This window comes from Lithobates pipiens, unplaced genomic scaffold (genome assembly GCF_037356315.1).
Source record: "Lithobates pipiens isolate NorthernLeopardFrog02 unplaced genomic scaffold, aLitPip1_a1.2 Scaffold_13, whole genome shotgun sequence".
Classification (NCBI taxonomy): domain Eukaryota; kingdom Metazoa; phylum Chordata; class Amphibia; order Anura; family Ranidae; genus Lithobates; species Lithobates pipiens.
Window position 1 is genome coordinate 543,472,857 of NW_027507718.1, and position 25,019 is coordinate 543,497,875.

Sequence of the window (25,019 nt, forward strand, 5' to 3'; positions counted from 1 at the left end):
CCGGGACAAGGTCATCCAGAGCCCAGGGCAAACATGCCAAACTGCACCTCCTGCCCCCAAGGTGTATGAGCATTATGCGTTATCAAAAATCTCCCCCCCCAATAATCTTTTTCACCCCCTAAGCATAAATTCCCCCCTCCTCCCAGTGCAAATCTGTTCCCCTGCTGAAATCCCCCCTCCCAGCACAAATCTTATCCACCCCACCCCCCAAATCCCCCCCCCCAATTCATGAGCCCCCCCCAACAAAAAAAAAGTCACTCCTTCTAGCACAAATTATCTACCCCTAAGATTACCCCTCCCAATAACTCCACTGCAAATCCCCCCTTCCAGCACAAAGCGCCCCCAGTCATCCTTCCTAGCACAAATCTTCTTCCCCCATTCCTTCTGGACCCTAAATTTTAGCATACCCCCCAAATTTCATAGTTTGTAAGGCTGAATAAAGACACCAGTCCATCCAGAGTGAGTGTCTACAATTGTCCCTATCCCTGTACATTGTACACTCACATCGGTCCCTACCCTCAAGGAGCCCACAATCCAAGGTCCCCCCCATTCATATACTAGGGGCCAATTTTGGACAGAAGCCAATTAACCTACCTGCATGTCTTTGGATTGTGGGAGGAAACCCACGCAGGCACAGGGAGAACATGCAAACTCCAGGCAGGTAGTGTCGTGATTGGGATACGAACAAGCGACCCTTTTTACTGCTAGGTGAGAGTGTTAACCACTACACCACTGTGCCGCCCAATTTCCCCTCCTAGAACAATACTTACTCCCTGCTGCCCCCCCAAATCCCCCTTTCCAACACAAATCCCCTCCCCCCCTATTTCCTTGTGGTGCCCCCTCCCCCATCGCCCATGATACCACAGTGCCCAGGGCAGCCGTCCCTCCTGCCCACCCCCTTGTCCCGGCCCTGGTAATCACTAATTATCAGATATGATTTCCTTCTGATGGCCGTCATAAATTGCTCATGGCCACCAATTTTCAGCCTATTCACGCCACATATTTTACCATTGTGTGTTTGTTTTCTGAGCAGAACAAGACCGAGGGACTTGATAGCCGCCCCCCTGGCCAATGCATATCTGCATTACTCTAATAAACTTCCATGGATTAAGAAAGAGCTCCTGACTGCCATAACTATAGAGACCCAAAGGGTATTGACAAAAATATTAAAGTTTTCCAGGTTGGCGATTTTCCTGGATGGCATATCCATTGGAGATGGAAAAGAAAAATTGAAATCTAAAGCTGTTACTATTTCCAAATATCACCTGCTATCAGGGGCGGACTGACCATTGGGCCCCTCGGGCACTGCCCAAGGGCCCCCTAGTGGCACCATCAGGGTTGCCAGCCTCAGTAAAATAAGGGACAGTATGTAAAAATCTGTGTTTTTTTTACATCTGTCTCTGAAATGTCCCTCACCGACATCCTTTTGGTCTAAAAATCCCAAGATTATAGCTACCCCACCTCTCCAGTACCTTCTCAGCCAATAGAAACATGTCTGTGTATACTGTGTGATTGTATACTGTGTGTGTGTGTGTTTGTGTATACTGTGGGGCCCCATAATGTCTGATGGCCTGGGGGCCCCATAATCTCCTATTGTCCGGGGGCCCCATGAGTTGTCAGTCCGCCCCCTGTCTGCTATTCAACATACATCGCATTGTAAAATCACCCACCAACAACATCCAGCTCATCTTCTTCCTCCTTCTCACTGTCTGCTTCTCTACTCAGACTACAGTGCCTTGAAAAAGTATTCATACCCCTTGACATTTTCCACATTTTGTCAAGTTACAACTCAAAAAAAAAATTATTTTATTGGGATTTTATGTGATAAACCAACACAAAGTGGAACATAATTGTGAAGTGGAAGGAATATGATTTGGTTTTCAACATTTTTTATAAATAAATATGTGAAAAGTGTGACGTTCATTTGTATTCAGCCCCCTTTACTCTGATACCCCTAACTAAAATCTGGTAGAACCAATTGCCTTCAGAAGTCACCTAATTAGTAAATAGAGACTGCATGTGTGTAGTTTAATGTCAATATAAATACAGCTGTTCTGTGAAGCCCTCAGACCTTAGTGAACAAACAGCGTCATGAAGGCCAAGGAACACACCAGGCAGGTCAGGGATAAAGTTGTGGAGAAGTATAAAGCAGGGTTAGGTTGTAAAAAAATATCCTAAGCTTTGACCATCTCACGGAGCTCTGTTCAATCCATCATCGGAAAATGTATTTTATGTCTGTTTTGCACAACTGCAAGCTTACCAAGACATAGCCATCCACCTAAACTGACCGGGCCGGGCAAGGAGAGCATTCATCAGAGAAGAAGCCAAGAGGTCCATCGTAACTCTGGAGGAGCTGCAGAGATCCACAGCTCAGGGGGGAGAATCTGTCCACAGGACAACTATTAGTCGTCTCTCCACAAATCTGCCCTTTATGGAAGAGTGACAAGAAGAAAGACATTGGAGAAAGAAAGTCATAAGAAGTCCTGTTTGTAGTTTGTGAGAAGCCATGTGGGGGAGGGGGCAGCAAACATGTGGAAGAAGGTGATCTGGTCAGAGGAGACCAAAATTGAACTTGTTGGCCTAAAAGAAAAACTGTGTGGTGGAAAACTAACACCGCCCATCCCCCTGAACACACCATCCCCACCGTGAAACATGGTGGTGGCAGCTTCATGTGGTGGGGATGGTTTTCTTCAGCAGGGACAGGGAAGCTGGTCAGAGTTGATGGGAAGATGGATGGAGACAAATACAGGACAATCTTAGAAGAAAACCTGTTAGAGTCGGCAAAAGACTTGAGATCGGGGCGGAGGTTCACCTTGCAGCAGGACAACGACCCGAAACATCCAGCCAGAGCTACAATGGAATGGTTTACATCAAAGCATATTCATGTGTTAGCCCTTGTACACACGGTCGGACATTCCGACTGAGAATGTCCGATAGGACCCTGTTGTCGGATAATCCGACCATGTGTGGGCTCCATCGGACTGTTTCCGTCTGAATATGTGACCGACAAAGTTTTAGAGCTGGGCTATAAAATTTTCTGACAACATGATCCGATCGGACTTTGTCCGATCGTTTGTAGAGAATTCTGATCAGACAAAGTGCCACGCATGCTCAGATCAAATTCCTAGACCAAAGCTATTGGCTACTAGCCTGAACGTAGTCCCGACCTAACGAAAATAACATCACCACGTTCCGAACGATCTGATTTTTTCCGACAACTTTGTCCGACCGTGTGTATGCAACACCAGTTTCAGAACAAAATCCGTCGGATTTTGTTGTCGGAAATGTCCGACCGTGTGTGTGTACAAGGGCTTAGAATGGGCCCAGTCACAGTCCAGCCCTAAATCCAATTGAAAATCTGTGGCAAGACTTAAAAATTGCTGATCACAGACGCTCTCCATCCAATCTGACAGAGCTCGAGATATTTTACAGAGAAGAAGAATGGGGCAGAAATGTCCCTCTCTAGATGTGCAAAGCTGGTAGAGACACCCCCAAAAAGACTTGTAGAGAAAGGGGGTTCTACAAGCACTTTGAGATCTTTTTGATGTAAAGTGCATTATAAATAAAATCTATTATTATTTATTATTATTATTATTATTATTATTACAAAGTATTGGCTTTGAAACCCATTTATTATTTCCCTTCCACTTTACAATTATGAGCCACTTTGTGTTGGTCCATCACATAAAAATCCCAATAAAATACATTTACATTTTTGGTCGTAACATGACAAAATGTGGAAAATTTCAAGGGGTGTGAATACTTTTTCAAGGCACTGTGTATCATAATTGTATCATATCCAGTCCTCGTATGTACAAGAAAATGCGTCCATTTGATAGGGAGATCACGATGTGAGGGGTCTGCACACTTCTGGTCGCGAGGTTACCTGATCACATGCCCTGGGTGTATTTACTGTTGTATAACGCCGTATACATTATATATAATATGAAATATAGACTCGTCTTACTATCAGACTTTTTTTTATTTGTTGAGATTCCCTCTTCTCGATGCAATGAAAAGTGTCCTCCTGGATATTATAAAGCTTTTAAACAATCGATCCATCTTTGCTGCTACAATTGTTTCCCGTGTCCTGAAGGGGAGATTTCCAACACAACAGGTGTTTATTTATTATATTGTATCAATGTAAAAAAACATAAATATATATTGAAGTGTATCAAAATTTTATTATATTGTATCACTTATCTTATTATATTGTATCAATGTAAAAAAACATATAAATATTGAAGTGTATCAAAATCCAAGATCATGATGTAGTAATTGCATTCGTTTTTACAGTGAAACTAATGGAAGGAGAGTACTCACCTTTTCTCCAACAGTCCTGTTCCTCACCAGCACCAACATCTTCTTTATCATTCTACTTTCAGCACCCTCAACACACCATTCCCACCGTGAAACATGGTGGTGGCAGCATAATGTTGCAGGGGTGCTTTTGTGGCCATGTTTCAGTTTTATTGGCCAGGGCAGGGTGACATCACTCCTGAGCATGGGCAGGAACCAGTCATCCTAATACACAAGGATTGTGCCGGTGTTCTGCCAAAATATGTTCCCCCCATCGGATAGTGTCAGGCACAGCACTTCCGCAGTACGGAGGACAAGGAGACTCCGAAGGTCCCCGAAGATGAACGGCGCCTGCGCACTCCAGGTTCAGTACGGAGGACAAAGAGACGACAAAGGTCTCCAAAGAGTCCAGGTTCAAGCCCCACCATCCAAGTGGACATACGGTAGCACTTAGTAAGAGGGCCACTCCCGGGCTCGATCCTCTCGCCACGCTTCGGGCACGGCCTCGATCCTCTCGCCACGCTTCGGGCACGGCCTCGATCCTCTCGCCACGCTTCGGACACGGCCTCGCTTCGCTCGCCTATTTTTTATTCTAACTTTATATCCACTTGGATGGTGGGGCTTGAACCTGGACTCGCTGCGCAGGCGCCGCTCATCTTTGGAGACCTTTGGCGTCTCCTTGTCCTCCGTATTGTGCAAGCGCAGTACAGGGCGGGACACTATCTGACGGGGGACACTATTCGACACAACAGCGGCCGCTGTAAACTAAGCTGCACATATTAAGCTCAGTTTACAATCCATCGATTGCTGTGAGTAGGCAGGTAGGTGTAGTTTATTTCAGAAGACATAATGCATGCCTCAGCTGCAATAAAAAGTCTCACTGCTCACAGGGAATAATCTCAGAACATTCGTTCCGCCTGAAGGCTTTTTACACTTTTATGGCCACCTGAAGTTCCTGCCAGTAACACGCTTCCTTTCCTAGGGTGACAACACTCACTAAGAATACTGTATCTATGAGGGATAGTGTTGTCACTATCTCTCATAGATACAGCACCCTTGGAGGAGGAACGGAAAGATGAACAATGCGGAGGCAGAGGTGTTTAGACCAGTGGCGGTCCGTCCATTAGGGGTGCCCGGGTTCCGCCCCCTCTCTCCAAGCCACCCCCTATATGAATAATGGATAGATTCATGCTATTCATGAATCTATCAATGGCTGCCATGTCCACCCCCAATTCAGGCGTCTGGCCCCTTTCAGGACGCCGGGCACCTGAATTACAGCAGCGGGGGTGCACTGCGCCATGGATTAAAAGGGGGATTCATTCCAGAGATAAAATGATAATTCTCCCGCTCTACAAGACTCTGGTCTGGCCGCACCTGGAGTATGCTGTCCAGTTCTGGGCACCAGTCCTCAGGAAGGATGTACTGGAAATGGAGCGACTACAAAGAAGGGCAACAAAGCTAATAAAGGGTCTGGAGGATGTTAGGTATGAGGAAAGGTTGTGAGCTCTGAACTTATTCTCTCTGGAGAAGAGACGCCTGAGAGGGGATATGATTTCATTATATAAATACCGGACTGGTGACCCCACAATATATAAATACCGGACTGGTGACCCCACAATATATAAATACCGGACTGGTGACCCCACAAGATAGAAATACCGGACTGGTGACCCCACAATATATAAATACCGGACTGGTGACCCCACAATATATAAATACCGGACTGGTGACCCCACAATTTATAAATACTGTACTGGTGACCCCACAATATATAAATACTGAACTGGTGACCCCACAATATATAAATACTGGACTGGTTACCCCACAATATATAAATACCGGACTGGTGACCCCACAATATATAAATACCAGACTGGTGACCCCACAATTTATAAATACTGTACTGGTGACCCCACAATATATAAATACTGAACTGGTTACCCCACAATATATAAATACCGGACTGGTGACCCCACAATATATAAATACCATACTGGTGACCCCACAATATAGAAATACCATACTGGTGACCCCACAATAGGGAGAAAACTTTTTAATGGAAGGGAGTTTAACAAGATTTGTGGCCACTCATTAAAATTAGAAGAAAAGAGGTTTAACCTTAAATTATGTAGAGGGTTCTTTACTGTAAGAGCGGCCAGGATGTGGAATTCCCTTCCACAGGTGGTGGTCTCAGCGAGGGGGGGCATTGATAGTTTCAAGAAACTATTAGATAAGCACCTGAATGACCGCAACATACAGAGATATACAATGTAATACTGACATATAATCACACACACAGGTTGGACTTGATGGATTTGTGTCTTTTTTCGACCTCACCTACTATGTAACTATGTAACTATGTAACCTACCCAGGTGTTACAACAGCAAATGAACAGTCACTGTTGTAACACTGGTCCTCAATCCAGCCAATCAGAAGCAGGTCTGCCGAGGAGGAGGGAGGAAATGGAAGCCGCCGATGCCTGTGGAGAGCAGGGGAAGGGAGAGCCGCCGCCGCCGCCGAGGAGCAAGGGAAGCCTTCAGTGAAGCGCTGCATAGATGGGGTAAGTGCATCTGACCTGCCCGCCGACCGACTGACCGCCGAGGGCACTGTTTGCCACCCCCCCCCCCCCCAAAAAATGATCACTAGCTGCCACTGGTGTAAATAGGGAGCACTCCCTTGGAGGAGAAAAAGGAAATACTGGATTTGCGAAGGTTGCATAAGTGCGTTCAGGTAAGTATCTCTTTAGATAAAGTGCTGCCATTGCATTCAAGTGGGCCTGAGAACCTCTTCAGTATTGTGTAGAGTAGCTGTAAGATCTTCCATGTTTATAATCTTGTTAACTTTTTCAAACCAAAGAGACTTTGAAGGTGGACATGTTTGCTTCCACTGTAGTAGAATACGCGCCTTTGCGACATTCAAAAGGTGTATAGTCAAGGAGGCATAACAAACTGCAGGAGAAAGGAAGAGACTTAAAGGGACACATTTCTGCTAAATTCAGCTCCCAAACCTTTCCAGCTAGAGCTGGGAATTAGAGATGGGCCGAACACCCTCCCTGTTCGGTTTGCAGCGGAACTTCCGAACAGGGGAAATGTTCTAACCCGAACGGTGAAACCCATTGAAGTTTGCGGGAGCCGAACAGGAAAAATCAAAAGTGCTTATTTCGAAGGTTTATATGCAAGTAATTGTCCATAAAAGGGGTATGGGGGTCTGGGTATTTCCCTGTACTTTAAGGGCCCATCAAGCCGGCAGAGAGTCCTTTGTGTATTTTGTGATTTCTTATCAGAATTATCAGAGAGTTAAACCCTGACTCTGGTTACCAGGAGCCAGGGGCGTAACTATAGGGGGTGCAGCAGTCGCGACCGCAACTGGGCCCTGTGATGCAGGGGGCCCACGCAGCCCCCTCTACATATGGCCGGGAGCAGCATAGGCAGCTAGGGGTACCAGTGCACCATGTACACGGGTGGCTGGAGGTGGAGGGTGACTAGCAGAGCTCCATGCTCGACTATCGCACTGGCTGCTCTCTTTATTTGTGCATTCCCCGCATGACCTGTGGACTCGGCCGGCTCCTCAGAGTACCCCTCTCCTGCTCCATGCATTTCCGTTCAGTCCGATGTCTGTTCTCCCCAGCCAGAGTCCCGCCGCCCCCCCGAGTCCGGCCCACACTGCACTGCATACTTCTCCCGGGTAAACAAACTTTAAGCATACAGATGCAGTGCAGCCCTATGAGAGCCCCCCGGAGGACACTGCAGGCTTGTCTGCCAGCCCCCCTCCTCCCCCGTCATACACAGATGATGAAAGGTCTTTCTGGGAGATGTGCTGATCACCCGTCCAGCACACTGGATGGAGCCCAGGCCAACATGGATGAGTGCGCGGCCTACAGCTTCTTCATGGTGAGTGAGAGGACCCCATCCCCCACACACCATTACATACCCCCTCCATCTCCCCCTGGGGACAGGGACCCCTTCTCACGTGGGGACAGGAACCCCCACCTCCCCTGGGGACAGGGACCCCTTCTCACCTGGGGGCAGTAACTTCATCTGCCCTGGAGAAAAGGACCTCGTCTCTTCTGGGGACAGGGACCCCATCCTGCCTAGGGACAGTCCCCCAATGGGACACCTAAAAATAAAAAAAACAATAATAAAAAAAAAACACTGATACCAGTGGTGGAACTACAGGGCTCACAAAGGTCATACCTGTGACCACGCCCTGGAGTTCCACCGCCAGACTCGGAGGGAAGGGCCCTGGCTGGGGTTCAGGGGGGCCCTTCATGGTCTCTTGCATCGGGGGCCCTGAAGGTTCTAGTTACGCCACTGCCAGGAGCCCACAAGTGTGCTAGCCTAATATCTATTTTCTTGTCTGCTCACTTGGGGGAAATCCTCCCGGTGGGAGAGCTTGATTTTTCGTGCTTATACTACTGTTATTCTGACCTTTAATATATAAACTGAATAATTGTTTATCAAAAGTGGGAGCTTATCCTTTGTGTGGTATCTGTCTAAAGAATTATGGTGGTGTAAGCAGAGGTTGTTGTTACTCAACTGGGGCTCAGATGTGAACAGGGATCCCAAAATATTCAGCGGCTCCTTAGTGGGTAGCACTACAGAGGCTTTATCCATTTTGATAGGCCTGGGCGATAAGTGCAACGTACATGCTGCTGGGTTATTATGTACATCAACAGATTTAAGTTGTCTCATGGTATCTGACACTTCAGAAGGGCTGTACCCCTGGAGACTGGCTAAATATGTAAAACAGCATACCCCGCCCTTCACCGCATCTCTAAAAGTCACTAGATGCCTAATGCCCCATACACACGGTCGGACATTCCGACCACAAAATCCGTCTGATTTTTTTTTTTTGATGGATTTTGTCCCAAAACTGGTGTTGCATGCACGCGGTCGGACAAAGTTGTCGGAAAATCCAATCGTTCGGAAAGAGGCTAGTAGCCGATAGCTTTGGTCTCGTAATTTGATATGAGCATGTGTGGCACTTTGTCTGTCGGAATTCTCTACAAACGATCTCTACAAACGATCGGAAATGGTCCGATCGTTTTTTTTTTCTGAGATCCTGCTCTCAAATTTTTTCCGGCGGAATTTCCGACGGAAAAAGTCCGATAGAGCACACACACGATCGGATTTTACGACAATATAATCCGATCGGATGTTTTCCATTGGAATTTCCGACCGTGTGTACAGGGCATAAGAGGAGAACTGGTGGAGGGTAGTTAGTTTTAACTCTTTTAACTCTATACCATCTTGTAAGTATCTTGTAACTCGTCTCTTGGATTCCGGTCACTAATGCCGCGTACACGCGATCAAATTGTCCGGCGGACTTAGTCCACTGGACCGCATTACGCCGGACAATTCGATCGTGTGTGGGCTCCAGCGGACTTTTTCATCGTAAAATCTGGCGGACTTAGAAAGTAGTTTTGACTCAAAATTTGTCCGCCGGACTTGGCTTTCAGCGGACAAACCGTTTGTCAGTGTGCTAGTCCGGCGGACTCAGAATGACGCATGCTCTGAAGCATGTACGAGACGGAGGCTATTGGCTACTGGCTATTGAACTTCCTTTTTCTAGTCCCGTCGTACGTGCTGTACGTCATCGCGTTAGAAATCGCCGGACTTTCGGAGTGTCCGTGTGAGGCCAAGTCCGTTCGTTATAAAGTCCGGCGGATTGTTTGCCGGACTAATTCTGCCAAACAATTTGATCGTGTGTACGCGGCATAAGGAGGATTTATGGGCAAAATTGAGGATTTTTTCTCATTACTGGGCTGTTAGTTGAAGTCCAACATCCCATTCCCATTTTAACAGTAAGGAAGGAATATAATCAACCTCCAGCTGGATCAGAGAGAGATAGATGGTAAAGAAGCAATGAAATATAAGTTCACATTTTTAACAGATGTGTTCAAGTTCACTTAAGGGGCGAGCGATACCAGGCTGTCTGGGGTGCTTGCACAACTGCAGCTCACTCCAGATATCCAAAGGTGGGTCAAAAAGGCTCCAAGAGGGAGGGTGTGCCCCTTTTCCTGAGAAATGAGAATAGCCACAGAAGCAGAGGCACTGGCAAAGTTTAGTTTGTAGTGCAGGAACAAATTCAGGGTAGCCAACGATTGAAAAGAAGGGTGAAAGGAGCGGTGAGATCAAGGTACAGTAAAAGGTTTTCCACATGACTGCGATCGTGCTCTCCAGAGTGGGATGTTCTCGAAGCTCAGATGGTAATTCGGAGGAGATCCAGGTCCAGCTCCGTGCAATATTTCGGGAGTCCTCAAACTCCATCTCCACCCAATGTTTTGCTGAGCCATGACAATACCAGTCAACTATCCCGGTGAGGTGGGTCAATCTATAGTAGGCCCTTATGTCAGGAAGGCCCACTCCTCCAGAGAGCTTAGGCAATGACAAAAATTTAGGCAAAGCTTAGGCAATGACAAAAATTTTAGTTTTATGAAGAACTTCTTACGGGACCACACAAAGTTCCAAAAACATAGTGCATATTTTCCTGAAAAAGGAAGGTGATAGGGAAATAGGTAGGGTTTGGAATAGGAAAAAGACTTAAGGTAGGACCGTCATTTTCAGCACACTGCATTGACCAAACCAAGTTAGACTCTGGGATTGCCAGACTTGCAGGTCAACTTTAATCTTCCGGAGAAGGGTTTTTTGAAATTTGCAGAATACAAGTCTCTTGGATCAGGGGTAATGTCGGTCCCTAGATAACGGATGGTCAGAGGCCCAATGGAAAGAGAAGTGGGGCAAGGCGGCAAGACAGGGAGTGATTGGGAGCAACCTGTTGGCCAACACCTTTGCAAATAATTTAAGGTTCTTGTTTAGCGGTGCTTTAGACCGGTAACTGCTACAATGTGATGGATCAGCATCCCAAAGATTAGACATGTTTACAGAATGGTGCAAACTATGAAAAATCACTTAACTGAATTCAAAGGAGCAACAAAAAGCATTCCAGCTTGAATGACATAAATGGGGCATGCAACATGGGAGAAGAATCAGCTTCTTAACATAATTCTGAAGTAAAAGAAAAAAAAAAATTAAGGTTTCCAATCTTAACCTTCTTCTAAATGTGTTGGTTGGACTGTCTTATAATGCCGTGTACACGCGACCGGACTTTCTGGCAGAAAAGGTCAGATGGAATCATTCCGTCGGATATTCCGATTGTGTGTGGGATATTCCGATTGTTTTTCTTCTTCAAAATTCAGATGGACCTAGAAATAGAACATGCTTTAAATCTTTCCGACAGAATCGATTTCTATCGGGAAAACCGTTCGCCTGTATGCTGGTCCGACGGACCAAATACAACGCAAGGACATCTATTGGCTACTGGTTAATGAACTTCCTTTTCTAGTCCCGACGTATATGTCATTACGTTAAAAACGAACAGACTTTGGTCCGTTCGTGTGGGGGCAAGTCCGTTCGGTTGGCACTCCATCGGGAAGACCGTCTGACCTTTTCAGCTGGAAAGTCGGGGTCGTGTGTACGTGGCATGACTTGGATGCTTTTCATTGACCCACAACAAACATGCAACCAGTAAAATCAGAATGATGTTGGTATTCCTATTCCTCATGCCGCGTACACACGTCTGGACTTTTCAACATCAAAAGTCCGACGGAATGATTCCGGCAGACCATTCGATCGTGTGTGGGGCTGCAGCGGACTTTTGATTTGCAAAAGTCTGACAGACTTTAGAAATGGAATATGTTTCAAATTTTTCCACCGGAACTCTGCCGGACCCAGTTCCTACCGAGAAATCCGCTCGTCTGTATGCTGGTCCGATGGACAAAAAACGACGCGAGGGCAGCTATTGGCTACTGGCTATGAACTTCCTTATTCTAGTCCGGTCGTACGTCATCACGTTCCAATCCGTCGGACTTTGGTGTGATTGTGTGTGGCCAAGTCCGTTCATTCGGAAAGTCCGTCAGAACTCCGTCGAAAGTCTGTCGGACCTAGTCCCTCGAAAAGTCCGGTCGTGTGTACGTGGCATCACACTTTTTCAAGTCAATGATTCAAAAAGTTCTGAAACCTTCAATATGAAAGCCTGGCTAGTAGTATCTTCAGAACAAAGGTCAGCAATTGTGGCCTCTCAGTAAAAGTTTCTTTCCAAATACACATGAACTTTTTTTTTTTTTTTTCTGCAGACAGTGAAAAGTGCCATAAATGTCCCGATGAAAAGTGGGCAGACACCAAAAGAGTGATATGTATCCCCAAGACATTTGAGTTTCTGTCATATGAAAATGATGTGCTGGTTTTATTTTTCTTATTCGCATCTCTATTGTTTAGTGTAATAACGTTATTCATTTTTGGAGTCTTCATATTTTACTGGGACACGCCGACCGTGAAGGCCAATAACCGGACTGTGAGCTTCATCCTCCTGACCTCCATCTTGCTGAGCTTCCTCTGTGTCTTCTTCTTCCTCGGACGTCCTGTGGATATAACCTGCATGCTGAGACAAAGTTCATTTGGGGTCTTCTTCTCCATCGCAGTTTCTAGTGTTCTGGCCAAGACCATTACAGTCTGCATCGCCTTCAAAGCCTCCAAACCCGGCAGCTACTGGAGGAAGTGGGTGGGATTTAAAGTAGCTCATTTTGTAGTTCTGATGTGTTCTTCTGCCCAAGTTCTGATCTGTGTTATTTGGCTGTCGGTGTCTCCTCCCTACCAAGAGTATGACATGGACTCCTATCCTGGGAAGATCCTCATTCAGTGTAATGAAGGGTCAGTTATCGGGTTCTACTCTATGTTGGGTTATATGGGGTTTCTGGCAGCTGTGAGTTTTGTTCTGGCTTTCATGGTGAGGACATTACCGGACAGTTTTAATGAGGCCAAGTACATCACCTTCAGCATGCTGGTGTTCTGCAGTGTCTGGATTGCCATGATCCCGGCCTATCTGAGCACCAGAGGGAAATACATGGTGGCTGTGGAGATATTCGCCATACTGACCTCCAGTGCTGGAGTATTAAGCTGCATATTTTTTCCAAAGATGTATATTCTGTTGATAAACCCCGATCTTAATTCCAGAAAACATATTCTGCATATAGAGTTCTTATAAACAAATTGATATTGCAACAGTTAAAAAAATAATAATATTTATGAACTTTTTTCGACCTAACAAGTCTCTGAAATATTGATAATATGTAAAAAATTGCAGTTTGTATTTAAAAGGCTACATAGTACCTTACTGTTCTATACAGTACACTTATTGTAACGAAAATAAAAGCAATAATATTATTAATGATATTAATGTTTGGGTTTCTTTAGAATCTGCCCACAAGTTGTGTGAATTGTTTGTAGGTAGAAAGAGATGGTGGCAATAGCCATAGCCCTGGCCAGTCAGTGAATTTGCTGTGAACTGGGTGGGCAATCAGAGGCTTGGTTGAGTTCTGAAGGTCCACCCTTAGGGCTAGAGCTGTTTAAAAGGAAACCAATGACTCCATTATGGCCTCCACCAAAATAATGACAGGAGAAAGGGACTGACATCTTTCTGATGGCATCTACATAGTTACCAGGGGCGTAAATATAGGGGGTGCAGCAGTCGCGACCGCAACTGGGCCCTGTGCTGCAGGGGACCCCTTCTCACGTGGGGACAGGGACTCCCATCTCCCCTGGGGACAGGGACCCCTTCTCTCCTGGGGGCAGTAACTTCATCTGCCCTGGAGAAAAGGACCTCATCTCTTCTGGGGAGGGGGACCTCATCCTGCCTAGGGACAGTCCCCCAATGGGGCACCTAAAAATTAAAAAAAATAATAATAAAAATAAACTACTGAGGCCAGTGGTGGATCTACAGGGCTCACAAGGTCATACCTGTGACCATGCCCTGGAGTTCCACTGCCGGACTCGGAGGGAAGGGCTCTGGTTGGGGTTCAGGGGGGGCCTTCATGGTTTCTTGCATCGGGGCCCTGAAGGTTCTAGTTACACATCTGATAGTTACATAGCTACATAGGTTGAATAAAGACACCAGTCCATCCTGAGTGTCTACAGTTGTCCCCATTGCTGTGCATTGCACACTCACATTGGTCCCTACCCTCAAGGAGCCCACAATCCAAGGTCCCCCCCATTCATATACTAGGCCAATTTTGGACAGAAGCCAATTAACCTACCAGCATGTCTTTGGAGTGTGGGAGGAAACCGGAGTACCCGGAGGAAACCCACGCAGGCACAGGGAGAACATGCAAACTCCAGGCAGGTAGTGTCGTGGTTGGGATATGAACCAGCGACCTTTTTACTGCTAGCCACTACACCACTGTGCCGCCGCATTACATTAAACATTGCATCCTTGGTCCCCTTATTGGTGCATATTAGTAATGTAAAAAATAGGAAAAGTTGAACCTGTTTGTATCAGGCGAAAGGGTGCGACCATTCACTGCCCAATGGGAAAACCTAGTTAAAAATTAGGACTTTTATTAGATAAGTGAAGGGGCCCCTCAAGTTTCTAAATGTATGATACCAACCAAGAACTCCTGCTCTCTAGTTCCCTTTGTCACCTCATCCCATGCTCGTCTCCAGGCCTCTCCCATCCTCTGGAATGTTACTATCCCAATATGTCCGACTATCTCCTACTTTGTCTACTTTCAGACGATGGAAACTCATCTCTCTTCAAAGTAGCCTATTCGGCCCCCACCTAACAACTCGACATTTATTTTTTGCCTTCAGCACATCCCCCACAGTTATTACCTTTTGTATCTCCTGAACCTCCCTCTTAGGCCTCATGCACACGAGACGCCGGTGTGATTTTAGCAGTGTTTTACCGCGTTTTACCACGTTTGCATCTAAAAGCGTTTAGTTAAGATAACATCATAGACCCTCCCCAAGCTCAAAAAACAGTATTATTAACTATTTCAGCCATTTGTGAGATCAGAGTGAGTAGTAGCAGATGTGAGATCAGCAGTGTACTTGTATTTAGTGTGTCACTTGCCACGTCACCTGTTGGGGATTGTCCACTTGCCACGTCACCTGCCACAAGTTGTGGATTGTCCACTTGCCACGTTACTTGCCACGTCACTTGCCATGTCACATGCCGCAAGTTGTGGATTGTCCACTTGCCACGTCACTTGCACATCACTTGCCACATTACCTGTCATGTCACTTGCCACGTCACCTGCCGCAAGTTGTGGATTGTCCACTTGCCACATCACTTGCCACATCACCTGCCATGTCACTTGCCACAATTTGTGGATTGTCCACTTGCCACGTCATTTGCCACGTCACCTGCCACATCACTTGCCACATAACCTGCCACAAGTTGTGGATTGTCCACTTGCCACGTCACTTGCCACAAGTTGTGGATTGTCAACTTGACACGTCACCTGCCACATCACTTGCCACGTCACCTGCCACAAGTTGGGGATTGTCTACTTGCCACGTTACTTGCCACGTCACCTGTCACGCCATCTGCCACGTATCTTGCCACGTCACTTGCCACGTCACCTGCCACAAGTTGTGGATTGTCCACTTGCCACGTTACTTGCCACGTCATCTGCCATGTCACTTGCCATGTCACATGCCGCAAGTTATGGATTGTCCACTTGCCACGTCACTTGCCACATCACTTGCCACATTACCTGTCATGTCACTTGCCACGTCACCTGCCGCAAGTTGTGGATTGTCCACTTGCCACATCACTTGCCACATCACCTGCCATGTCACTTGCCACAATTTGTGGATTGTCCACTTGCCACGTCATTTGCCACGTCACCTGCCACATCACTTGCCACATAACCTGCCACAAGTTGTGGATTGTCCACTTGCCACGTCACTTGCCACAAGTTGTGGATTGTCAACTTGCCACGTCACCTGCCACATCACTTGCCACGTCACCTGCCACAAGTTGGGGATTGTCTACTTGCCACGTTACTTGCCACGTCACCTGTCACGCCATCTGCCACGTATCTTGCCACGTCACTTGCCACATCACCTGCTGCAAGTTGTGGATTGTCCACTTGCCGCGTCACTTGCCACGTCACTTGCCACATCACCTGCCACGTCACTTGCCACTTCACCTGCCACAAGTTGTGGATTGTCCACTTGCCACATCATTTGCCACGTCACCTGCCACATCACTTGCCACATCACTTGCCACAAGTTGTGGATTGTCCATTTGTCACATCACTTGCCATGTCACCTGCCACATCACTTGCCACGTCACCTGCCACATCACTTGCCACTTCACCTGCCACAAGTTGTGGATTGTCCACTTGCCACATCATTTGCCACGTCACCTGCCACATCACTTGCCACATCACTTGCCACAAGTTGTGGATTGTCCATTTGTCACATCACTTGCCATGTCACCTGCCACATCACTTGCCACGTCACCTGCCACATCACTTGCCACTTCACCTACCACAAGTTGTGGATTGTCCACTTGCCACATCATTTGCCACGTCACCTGCCACATCACTTGCCATGTCACCTGCCACATCACTTGCCACGTCACCTGCCACGTCACTTGCCATGTCACCTGCCACAAGTTGTGAATTGTCCACTTGCCACGTCGCCTGCCACATCACCTGCCACGTCACCTGCCACAAGTTGTGGATTGTCCACTTGCCACGTCAATTGGCACATCACTTGCCACCTGCCATGTCACTTGACACAAGTTGTGGATTGTCCACTTGTAATTGCAATTGTTTAAAATATTTTTTTAATGGTTTTTCATAATTTTCCATAATTTTTTAGATTTTTAATGTAAAAAAAAGGGCACCTTTAAAAATGCTTATAAACGGAAACGCGGCAAAATGCCGGTACCGCATTTTGCCACGTTTTGACGCGTTTGGCGTTTGAAACGTGGAAAAAATTTGCATCTGAACCCATTTTTTTTTTGCTTCTGGAAAAACGAGGTTAAACGCAACTGCATAAAAATGGCAAAAAAGGAGACTGTGTACATGGACACATAGGATAACATTGAATGAGTTCAGGGGCAGTTGAAAAAAGTGTCCAACGGCCTCTGAACACGCGTTTAACAGCGTCTCGTGTGCATGATGCCTTAGACCACGTACACACGGTCGGAGATTTTGGCAACCAAATCCGTCGGATTTTGCCCGTCGGATTTTGTCCGATGGATTGTGTCCGAAACTGTTGCATACACACGGTCGGGCCAAGTTGGCGAAAAATCCGATCTTTCAGAACGTGATGACGTAATTTCGTTACGATGGGACTACGTTCAGGCTAGTAGCCAATAGCTTTGATGTAGGAATTTGATCTGAGCATGCGTGGCACTTGGTCCGATCAAAATGCTCTACACATGATCGGATTAGGTCCGTCCGGCCCAGTTGGTCGGGAAATATTTCCAACATGTTGGAAAATTGGGTCCAACGGATATTCGGATGGAATCAGTCCGATGCATACCACACACAGTCGGATTATCTGACGACACGGTCCGATAAGACACATTCCGACAGATTTTCCGACCGTGTGTACAAGGGCTTAGAGTGTAAGCTCTAACGAGCAGGGACCTCTGATTCCTCCTGTATTAAAGTGTATTGTAACTGTACTGTCTACCTTCAAGTTGTAAAGCGCTGGGCAAACTGTCGGCGCTATATAAATCCTGTATAATAATAATAGTAATGTACTAGTATATTTAACCTCCTGACGACCGTTCACAGTAAATATACTACCAACAGGCAGCGGCAGCGGGTGCAAGCATGGCAGCATACATGTATGTTACTGGCTTGCTTACTGCACGCCCTCTGCCAACTCAAGCTGTGATTGGCATTAAGCCAATGATTTTGGCAGAAACCTGCTGATCGGTTGTGTCCAATCACACACAGAGTTCTGTGTTGACAAACCAGGGGCGGCTCCAGACATTTGTTTTGGGGGGGGGGGGGTTGCTGTGTGAGTGCTGAAAGTATAATGCGGCACGCGTCGCCCTCTTGTGGGCCTGGTCAAAAAGTGAGTGTTTCTTTCATGGTCTCTCCCACTGTGTAAACAAAATAGGGCCTCCGGGCACAAAAAATTGATTGTTGGAGTAAAACAAGCCCAAATGGAACCAGCGATGATAAAAACCCCAGCATGTATAAGGGCCAGCAATAATAACCCCTAGTACATGTTGGGGCCAGCCAGAACACCCAGCACTGCATAAGGGCACTTTCACACTGGCATCGCCCGGTAGTCGGCGGTAAAGTGCTGCTATTTTTAGCGGCTCTTTACCGCCATGTTTGCTGCTCTTTTCAGTCGCTAGAGGGGTGCTTTTGACCTCAATCCCTCTGCCTTCCGCCACTCTGCCCGGGTCTCCCGTCCCACCGGCAGACTGGAGCGACCATCCAGCACATCCGGCAGCTGTGTAGAGTCCCTAACAAAGCTGGAAAAAATGGCTTTGATTGGGCCTCTGATGTAAAAACATGGAAACGATGTCACAACGTCACTTCTGGTTTACTCGGCTAAGATGTATGTGGGTCCCACCAAAGTACATAAGAGACTATATTTTAGGAAGATACCCCATGTAAAAATATTTAAAAAAGCATTCTACCCCCCCCCAACATTATTTTGATTTCTGAGCCTGTACCCTGGCTAGCTAGGAAAGGGAGGGGCAATGAGTATGGATCTTCCCTCCTGAACCCTACCAGATCATATGCCTAGGCAACAAGTAACTTGTTTTACCTAATGGTCTCCTCTTGATCCAGTGGATGTTGGGATCTTGGTAAATTTTTTAGATTTTGGAAACCTCCTTTAACCTCTTGCTGACCAGCCTCCGTCATTATACTGCGGCAGGTCGGCTCTCCTGCGCAAATCACCTTAGGTGTACGTCGGTCTGTGCAGGGAGAATAGTTGGCATTCGAGTGCCATGGGAGTGCACCCGTGGGTCCCGTGGACTCGATGTCCGCCGGCGACCCACAATCGTGGTGTAGAGAGACAGAAAGGGGAACTGCCTATGTAAAGAAGGCAATTCCCTGTTCTGCCAGATGACGTCAGAGATCTACTGTTCCAGTTATCGGGAACAATGATCTCTGTCATGTGCCAGTGAGCCCACCCCCCCCTAAAGTTAGAACACACCCAGGGAACACACTTAACAACTTGATCGCCCCCTAGCGTTAACCCATTCCCTGCCAGTGACATTTATACAGTAATCAGTGAACACTGATCACTGTATAAATGTCAATGGTCCCAAAAAAGTGTCAAAAGTGTCCAATCTGTCTGCCGCAATGCCGCAGTCCCGCTAAAAATCGCCGATCACCACCATTACTAGTAAAAAAAAAATAGTAATAAAAATGCCATAAATCTATCCCCTATTTTATAGACACTATAACTTTTGCGCAAACCAATCAATATACATGTAGCGCTGGCATCCTTGTCTACTGAATTATAGTAGCATCTATAATGAAAGTGTATGGACGTTTCTATGGCTTAGTGTTTGGCACCATCTAGTGGCCAAACATTGATAGTGAACTTGAACGATATTTGCTTTCACAAAGCACTGAGATGATTACAGGAAGTGACTGTTATTTACTTTGGAGAGTTGACCTTTTTACCCAGGATGCCATGGGACTTACCCATGAACACCCTCTCTGACAGTGCATGCTGGGTAGGACATAAAAGGAGCCCGAGCGGCCATATTAGGTCTCTTGGGAATGCATGGCTGCCTGCAAGGACTTGTGAGGAGGCCTCCCTGAGGAAGAGGCCTATTGCCCTTGCGGAGCGCAACCCTGCTCGGTTGTGTGAGTAACCTGAAGTGCCAGAGATACAGTGATCAGATTGGGAAGATCCAGAGACACTCGTTTGAGCATCGGAAGACCAGGTCCACCTATCGGAACGGAACGGAGTGACGGAACCGGCTAACATAGAAGCAAGCTGCAAACACCGGAACAAAGTTATCATACCGAGCTTCCTATCCAGTTGGTAAGCGGGTTGCGGCTCACAGTTTATTTACTTTTGCACCTAGCCAGACTTATATACAGGCCTCGCTGGGATCCATAGTCCTACGGAGGAGGAGTATAGCAACCGACACTAGGCAGGCATAAGGACTACTTACTATCGCATCTCAACTATTGTATTATAGTTACTGAAGCAACAATAAGATCATCCTTAACTCAACTTTGATTACTTTAACCCTTGGATTAAAAATTATAAGGAATTATCATTGCTAGCGAAGACAAGAAGACCAAAAAGACTGAGTACTTTAAGTGAGATCTCACACATAGCTATAAAAGTAGGGGGAGCTCCCTTGTGATTATATTGTTTATAATTGTTATATCAAAAGTCATTGTTCTGTCATTCTATGTTGGGATGACAGCACAATTATTGTAACCACCTGCTTGTCAATACTTATAGTAAAATATACTTAAAATATACTTAACGTACATCGTTGTGTGGAGTATTGTTTTCCCTCAGCAGGTGGAGCCAGTGGATCTTGAAGTGTCAATACAGGTATATTGTGTTATATTATATTGTATTGGATTCTATTGCACCACAGCTGTGTCAAGGGGACTGAGTTAAGTTAGTGGGGTTTATTAGCAGAGTGCAGGCCCAAATAAAACCAGCAGCTCCTTCGGGGGTCAGTGCTATATAAGCTTATTGCGATTTTTTATTTTTTTTTGGACCAAAAATATGTAGAAGAATACATATTGGCCTAAACCGATGAAGAAATGTGTTTTTTTTTTTTTTTTTTTTTCATTTGTTGGGGGGATATTTATTATAGAAAAAAGTAAAAAAACATTTTTTTTTCAAAATTGTCGCTCTTTTTTAGCAAACAAAATAAACACTGCAGATGTGATCAAATACCACCAAACGAAAGCTCTATTTATGGGAAAAAAGACATCAATTTTATTTGGGTAAAACATTGCATGACCGCGTAATTGTTAGTTAAAGTGACACAGTGCCGTATCGCAAAAAATGGTCATTAAGGGGGCAAATCCTTCCGGGGGGCTGAAGTGGTTAAAGTAAGAGTGATTATCTATCCGCACAGCTGGTTACGGTAGCTTGGTGGTTGCAACCGGACCAAACAAACTCCTCCACTGTTCTGGAGGCTACGGTTTTGGGTTCGCTGGAGGCCCTCCGGCTTCTCATATACCGAGGCCCTCGGGCTCCTTATTCTTTGACTCCCTCCACGATCGTTACCCTGCGAGCGTGGCGGGCGGGGCTGGCCCTGGAGGGACGTGGACGCACTGATGTATCCCCAAATGCCCCACTGTGGCTGAATCCTGGCTTGTCTCACCTATACAAGATCCCTGACCCATGCGCATGGACTAGGCACGGGATTAAGCTTATGTCGCATGTCGTGGAGCGGGGCTCTATACTCCCCTTTACCAGCCTGATCTCCTTGTACAATGTGCCTGGCCACTACCTATTCAGATACCTTCAATTGGTCCACGTGTTTGCAGCGCAATTCCCACTTTCCTCATGCAATATGACACAATCTAAACTGGAACACACACTCAGGGCCGACTGCGACAGGAAACCTACCTCACTTTTATACTCCCATCTCATAAATGTGTCGCTGCCGACTCTTGATAAACTTTGGACAAGGTGGCGGACTGACATCCCCTCACTAGACACAGATGACTGGGATGATGTTTGGGACCTTCCTTTTAACTCCCTGGTCTCTATTAGGGACCGTCTTGTGCAATTTAAAATTGTACACCGGGCCTACTACACCCCGTACAGACTCCATAGGATGAACCCTGCGCACTCTCCGAGCTGTTGGCGATGTGGGGCCTCCCCTGGGGACTTCTCGCACATTTTCTGGCAGTGCCCGAGGGTTCGGCAGTACTGGGAGTCAGCGTTGCATCTAACCAGAAAGGTCGCCATGACTATGGTGCCTTTGGCCATGGAGGTCTGCATACTGGGACTCATCGAGCCCGTGGTGCAGTCCACCGCCAAACGCACGATGACTGGCCTGCTGCTCTTTTATGCCCGTAAGAATATTGCTATGCACTGGAAAAAGGCAGAACCCCCATCCGTGGTGCAATGGAAGCGCCTGGTGAATGACAGTCTCCCCCTGTACAAAGATACTTACCTCCATCGGGGATGTCCAAAGAAGTATAATAAAGTCTGGCATGCTTGGGTAGCTGACCCCGAAACAGCTTTAGATGGGGGTAGTGCTTGTGGCTGTTGGGGAGATATGGTACGATATGTTATGTTATGTTTTATTTTCTGCTCCCCTCCCCCCCTTCGTGTTCTTAGGAGCTGCTCTGTTCTCTCTTATGAAACCAGACAGGGGATTGTTTATACTGGCCAAGGGAATTGGGGCCGCCAGTGGAGCACCCTATTACTGTGAAATGTTGACATATTATATTGCATTGTATACATCTGTGTCAATGAATGACTCTTGTATACTGTGAGCACTGTTGTTATAAGTGTTGTTTGTTATGAAACTCTTAATAAAAATATTTTTCAAAAAAAAAAAAAAGTAAGAGGGATTCCAGATATCTGCCTCCCCAATGTGAATGAGTTAGGGGTATATAGTACCCCTGGTTGCCATTCACAAAAAAAAAAAAAAAAAGGAAATTAGTATAATAGTAATATAAAAGACAAAATAACACAAAAAATAAAGAGAGATAGAAAAGATAGAAAGATAATACTTTGTGAGTAGTGATGGACGAACGTTTCGCCCGGCGGTCGTTTCGCGGCGAATTTCCGACATTCGCGGTCCGCACGTTCGAACGCCTTTTTCCGTCGTTCGCCGCGGCGGACTTACGTGTTTAATGTATACAAGAACTTTAACCTTTGGTGACACGTTTATCATGTGATACAGGACAGCCAATTGAGACATGACAGCACATGGACACTTGTACATTCCCCCTAACCTATAAATACACCCGATCCGGTGGCCATTTTACATTCTTTCTTCTGTCACTATAGGGACAGGTTCCTGTGTGGAGTAGGGAGAGATAAACCACTAGCTATTTGGTACACAAAAGTTCTTTTCAGGACTGGTATAGGTGTTAGGTGTTGATAGGTTTGCTGTGCTGCTGATTCTTGCAGCAGCCTGAGTGTCTTTTGTTAGTTTAGAGAAAGGGAAAGGACGGTGTATGCTACAGGGACAGCCAGATTAGTCTTTCATCATCATCATCATCATCATCATCATTAGCTGTTACTATCAAGGTCCACAAAAGAGCTGTTCCAGTAACCACTAATCGTTCTCTTTTTTTGCCAATTTGTATAGGGACAGGAAGGAAGCAGTGTTGTCAGGCAGTGAGGGTAATTTTAAAGACTTGCTGTTATTATTAGTTCCACAAAGGTTCTTTTCAGGACTGGTATCAGTGGTACAGTAATAGGCTTGTACATGTATAATATTCTTTCTTCCAAATATAGAAAGGATATTATACTTGACTGCTGCCCTTCTGCTGCAGTCTGCTAAACATTCACAACTCACTTGTTCCACAAAAGTTCTTATAAGGACTGGTAACTTGGTATAGGGTGCTACGGTACATAGGCTTGAGTGCGGTACAGTCTGCTGTTCTGTAAGGACCGCTATCGGTCCACAATAGATAGGGTTGACGTGCACCACTGCTGACCGCTGCCCTATACTGCAGCAGTCCTTCAGCGGTATAGGGACTGACGTACAGTCTGCTAATCACTAACACACAACCTGCTTGTTCCACAAAAGTTCTTATAAGGACTGGTAACTTGGTATAGGGTGCTACGGTACATAGGCTTGAGTGCGGTACAGTCTGCTGTTCTGTAAGGACCGCTATCGGTCCACAATAGATAGGGTTGACGTGCACCACTGCTGACCGCTGCCCTATACTGCAGCAGTCCTTCAGCGGTATAGGGACTGACGTACAGTCTGCTAAACACTAATACACAACCTGCTTGGTCCACAAAAGTTCTTATAAGGACTGGTAACTTGGTATAGGGTGCTACGGTACATAGGCTTGAGTGCGGTACAGTCTGCTGTTCTGTAAGGACCGCTATCGGTCCACAATAGATAGGGTTGACGTGCACCACTGCTGACCGCTGCCCTATACTGCAGCAGTCCTTCAGCGGTATAGGGACTGACGTACAGTCTGCTAAACACTAATACACAACCTGCTTGGTCCACAAAAGTTCTTATAAGGACTGGTAACTTGGTATAGGGTGCTACGGTACATAGGCTTGAGTGCGGTACAGTCTGCTGTTCTGTAAGGACCGCTATAGGTCCACAATAGATAGGGTTGACGTGCACCACTGCTGACCGCTCACCTATACTGCAGCAGTCCTTCAGCGGTATAGGGACTGACGTACAGTCTGCTAATCACTAACACACAACCTGCTTGTTCCACAAAAGTTCTTATAAGGACTGGTAACTTGGTATAGGGTGCTACGGTACATAGGCTTGAGTGCGGTACAGTCTGCTGTTCTGTAAGGACCGCTATCGGTCCACAATAGATAGGGTTGACGTGCACCACTGCTGACCGCTGCCCTATACTGCAGCAGTCCTTCAGCGGTATAGGGACTGACGTACAGTCTGCTAAACACTAATACACAACCTGCTTGGTCCACAAAAGTTCTTATAAGGACTGGTAACTTGGTATAGGGTGCTACGGTACATAGGCTTGAGTGCGGTACAGTCTGCTGTTCTGTAAGGACCGCTATCGGTCCACAATAGATAGGGTTGACGTGCACCACTGCTGACCGCTCACCTATACTGCAGCAGTCCTTCAGCGGTATAGGGACTGACGTACAGTCTGCTAAACACTAATACACAACCTGCTTGGTCCACAAAAGTTCTTATAAGGACTGGTAACTTGGTATAGGGTGCTACGGTACATAGGCTTGAGTGCGGTACAGTCTGCTGTTCTGTAAGGACCGCT

The 25,019-nt window shown here is 46.4% G+C and overlaps 1 protein-coding gene across 1 annotated transcript in view; it reads left to right on the top strand.

Annotated features, from left to right (window-relative positions):
* Positions 1-13,377, top strand: part of LOC143975975 (vomeronasal type-2 receptor 26-like) — a 48,148-nt gene extending 34,771 nt beyond the window's left edge. Inside the window, exon 6 of the mRNA XM_077478502.1 lies at positions 12,435-13,377. Coding sequence (XP_077334628.1) covers positions 12,435-13,342 — 908 coding nt within the window. The 3' untranslated portion in view covers positions 13,343-13,377. The remainder of the gene's footprint in view (positions 1-12,434) is intronic.
* The last annotated feature ends 11,642 nt before the right edge of the window (positions 13,378-25,019 follow it).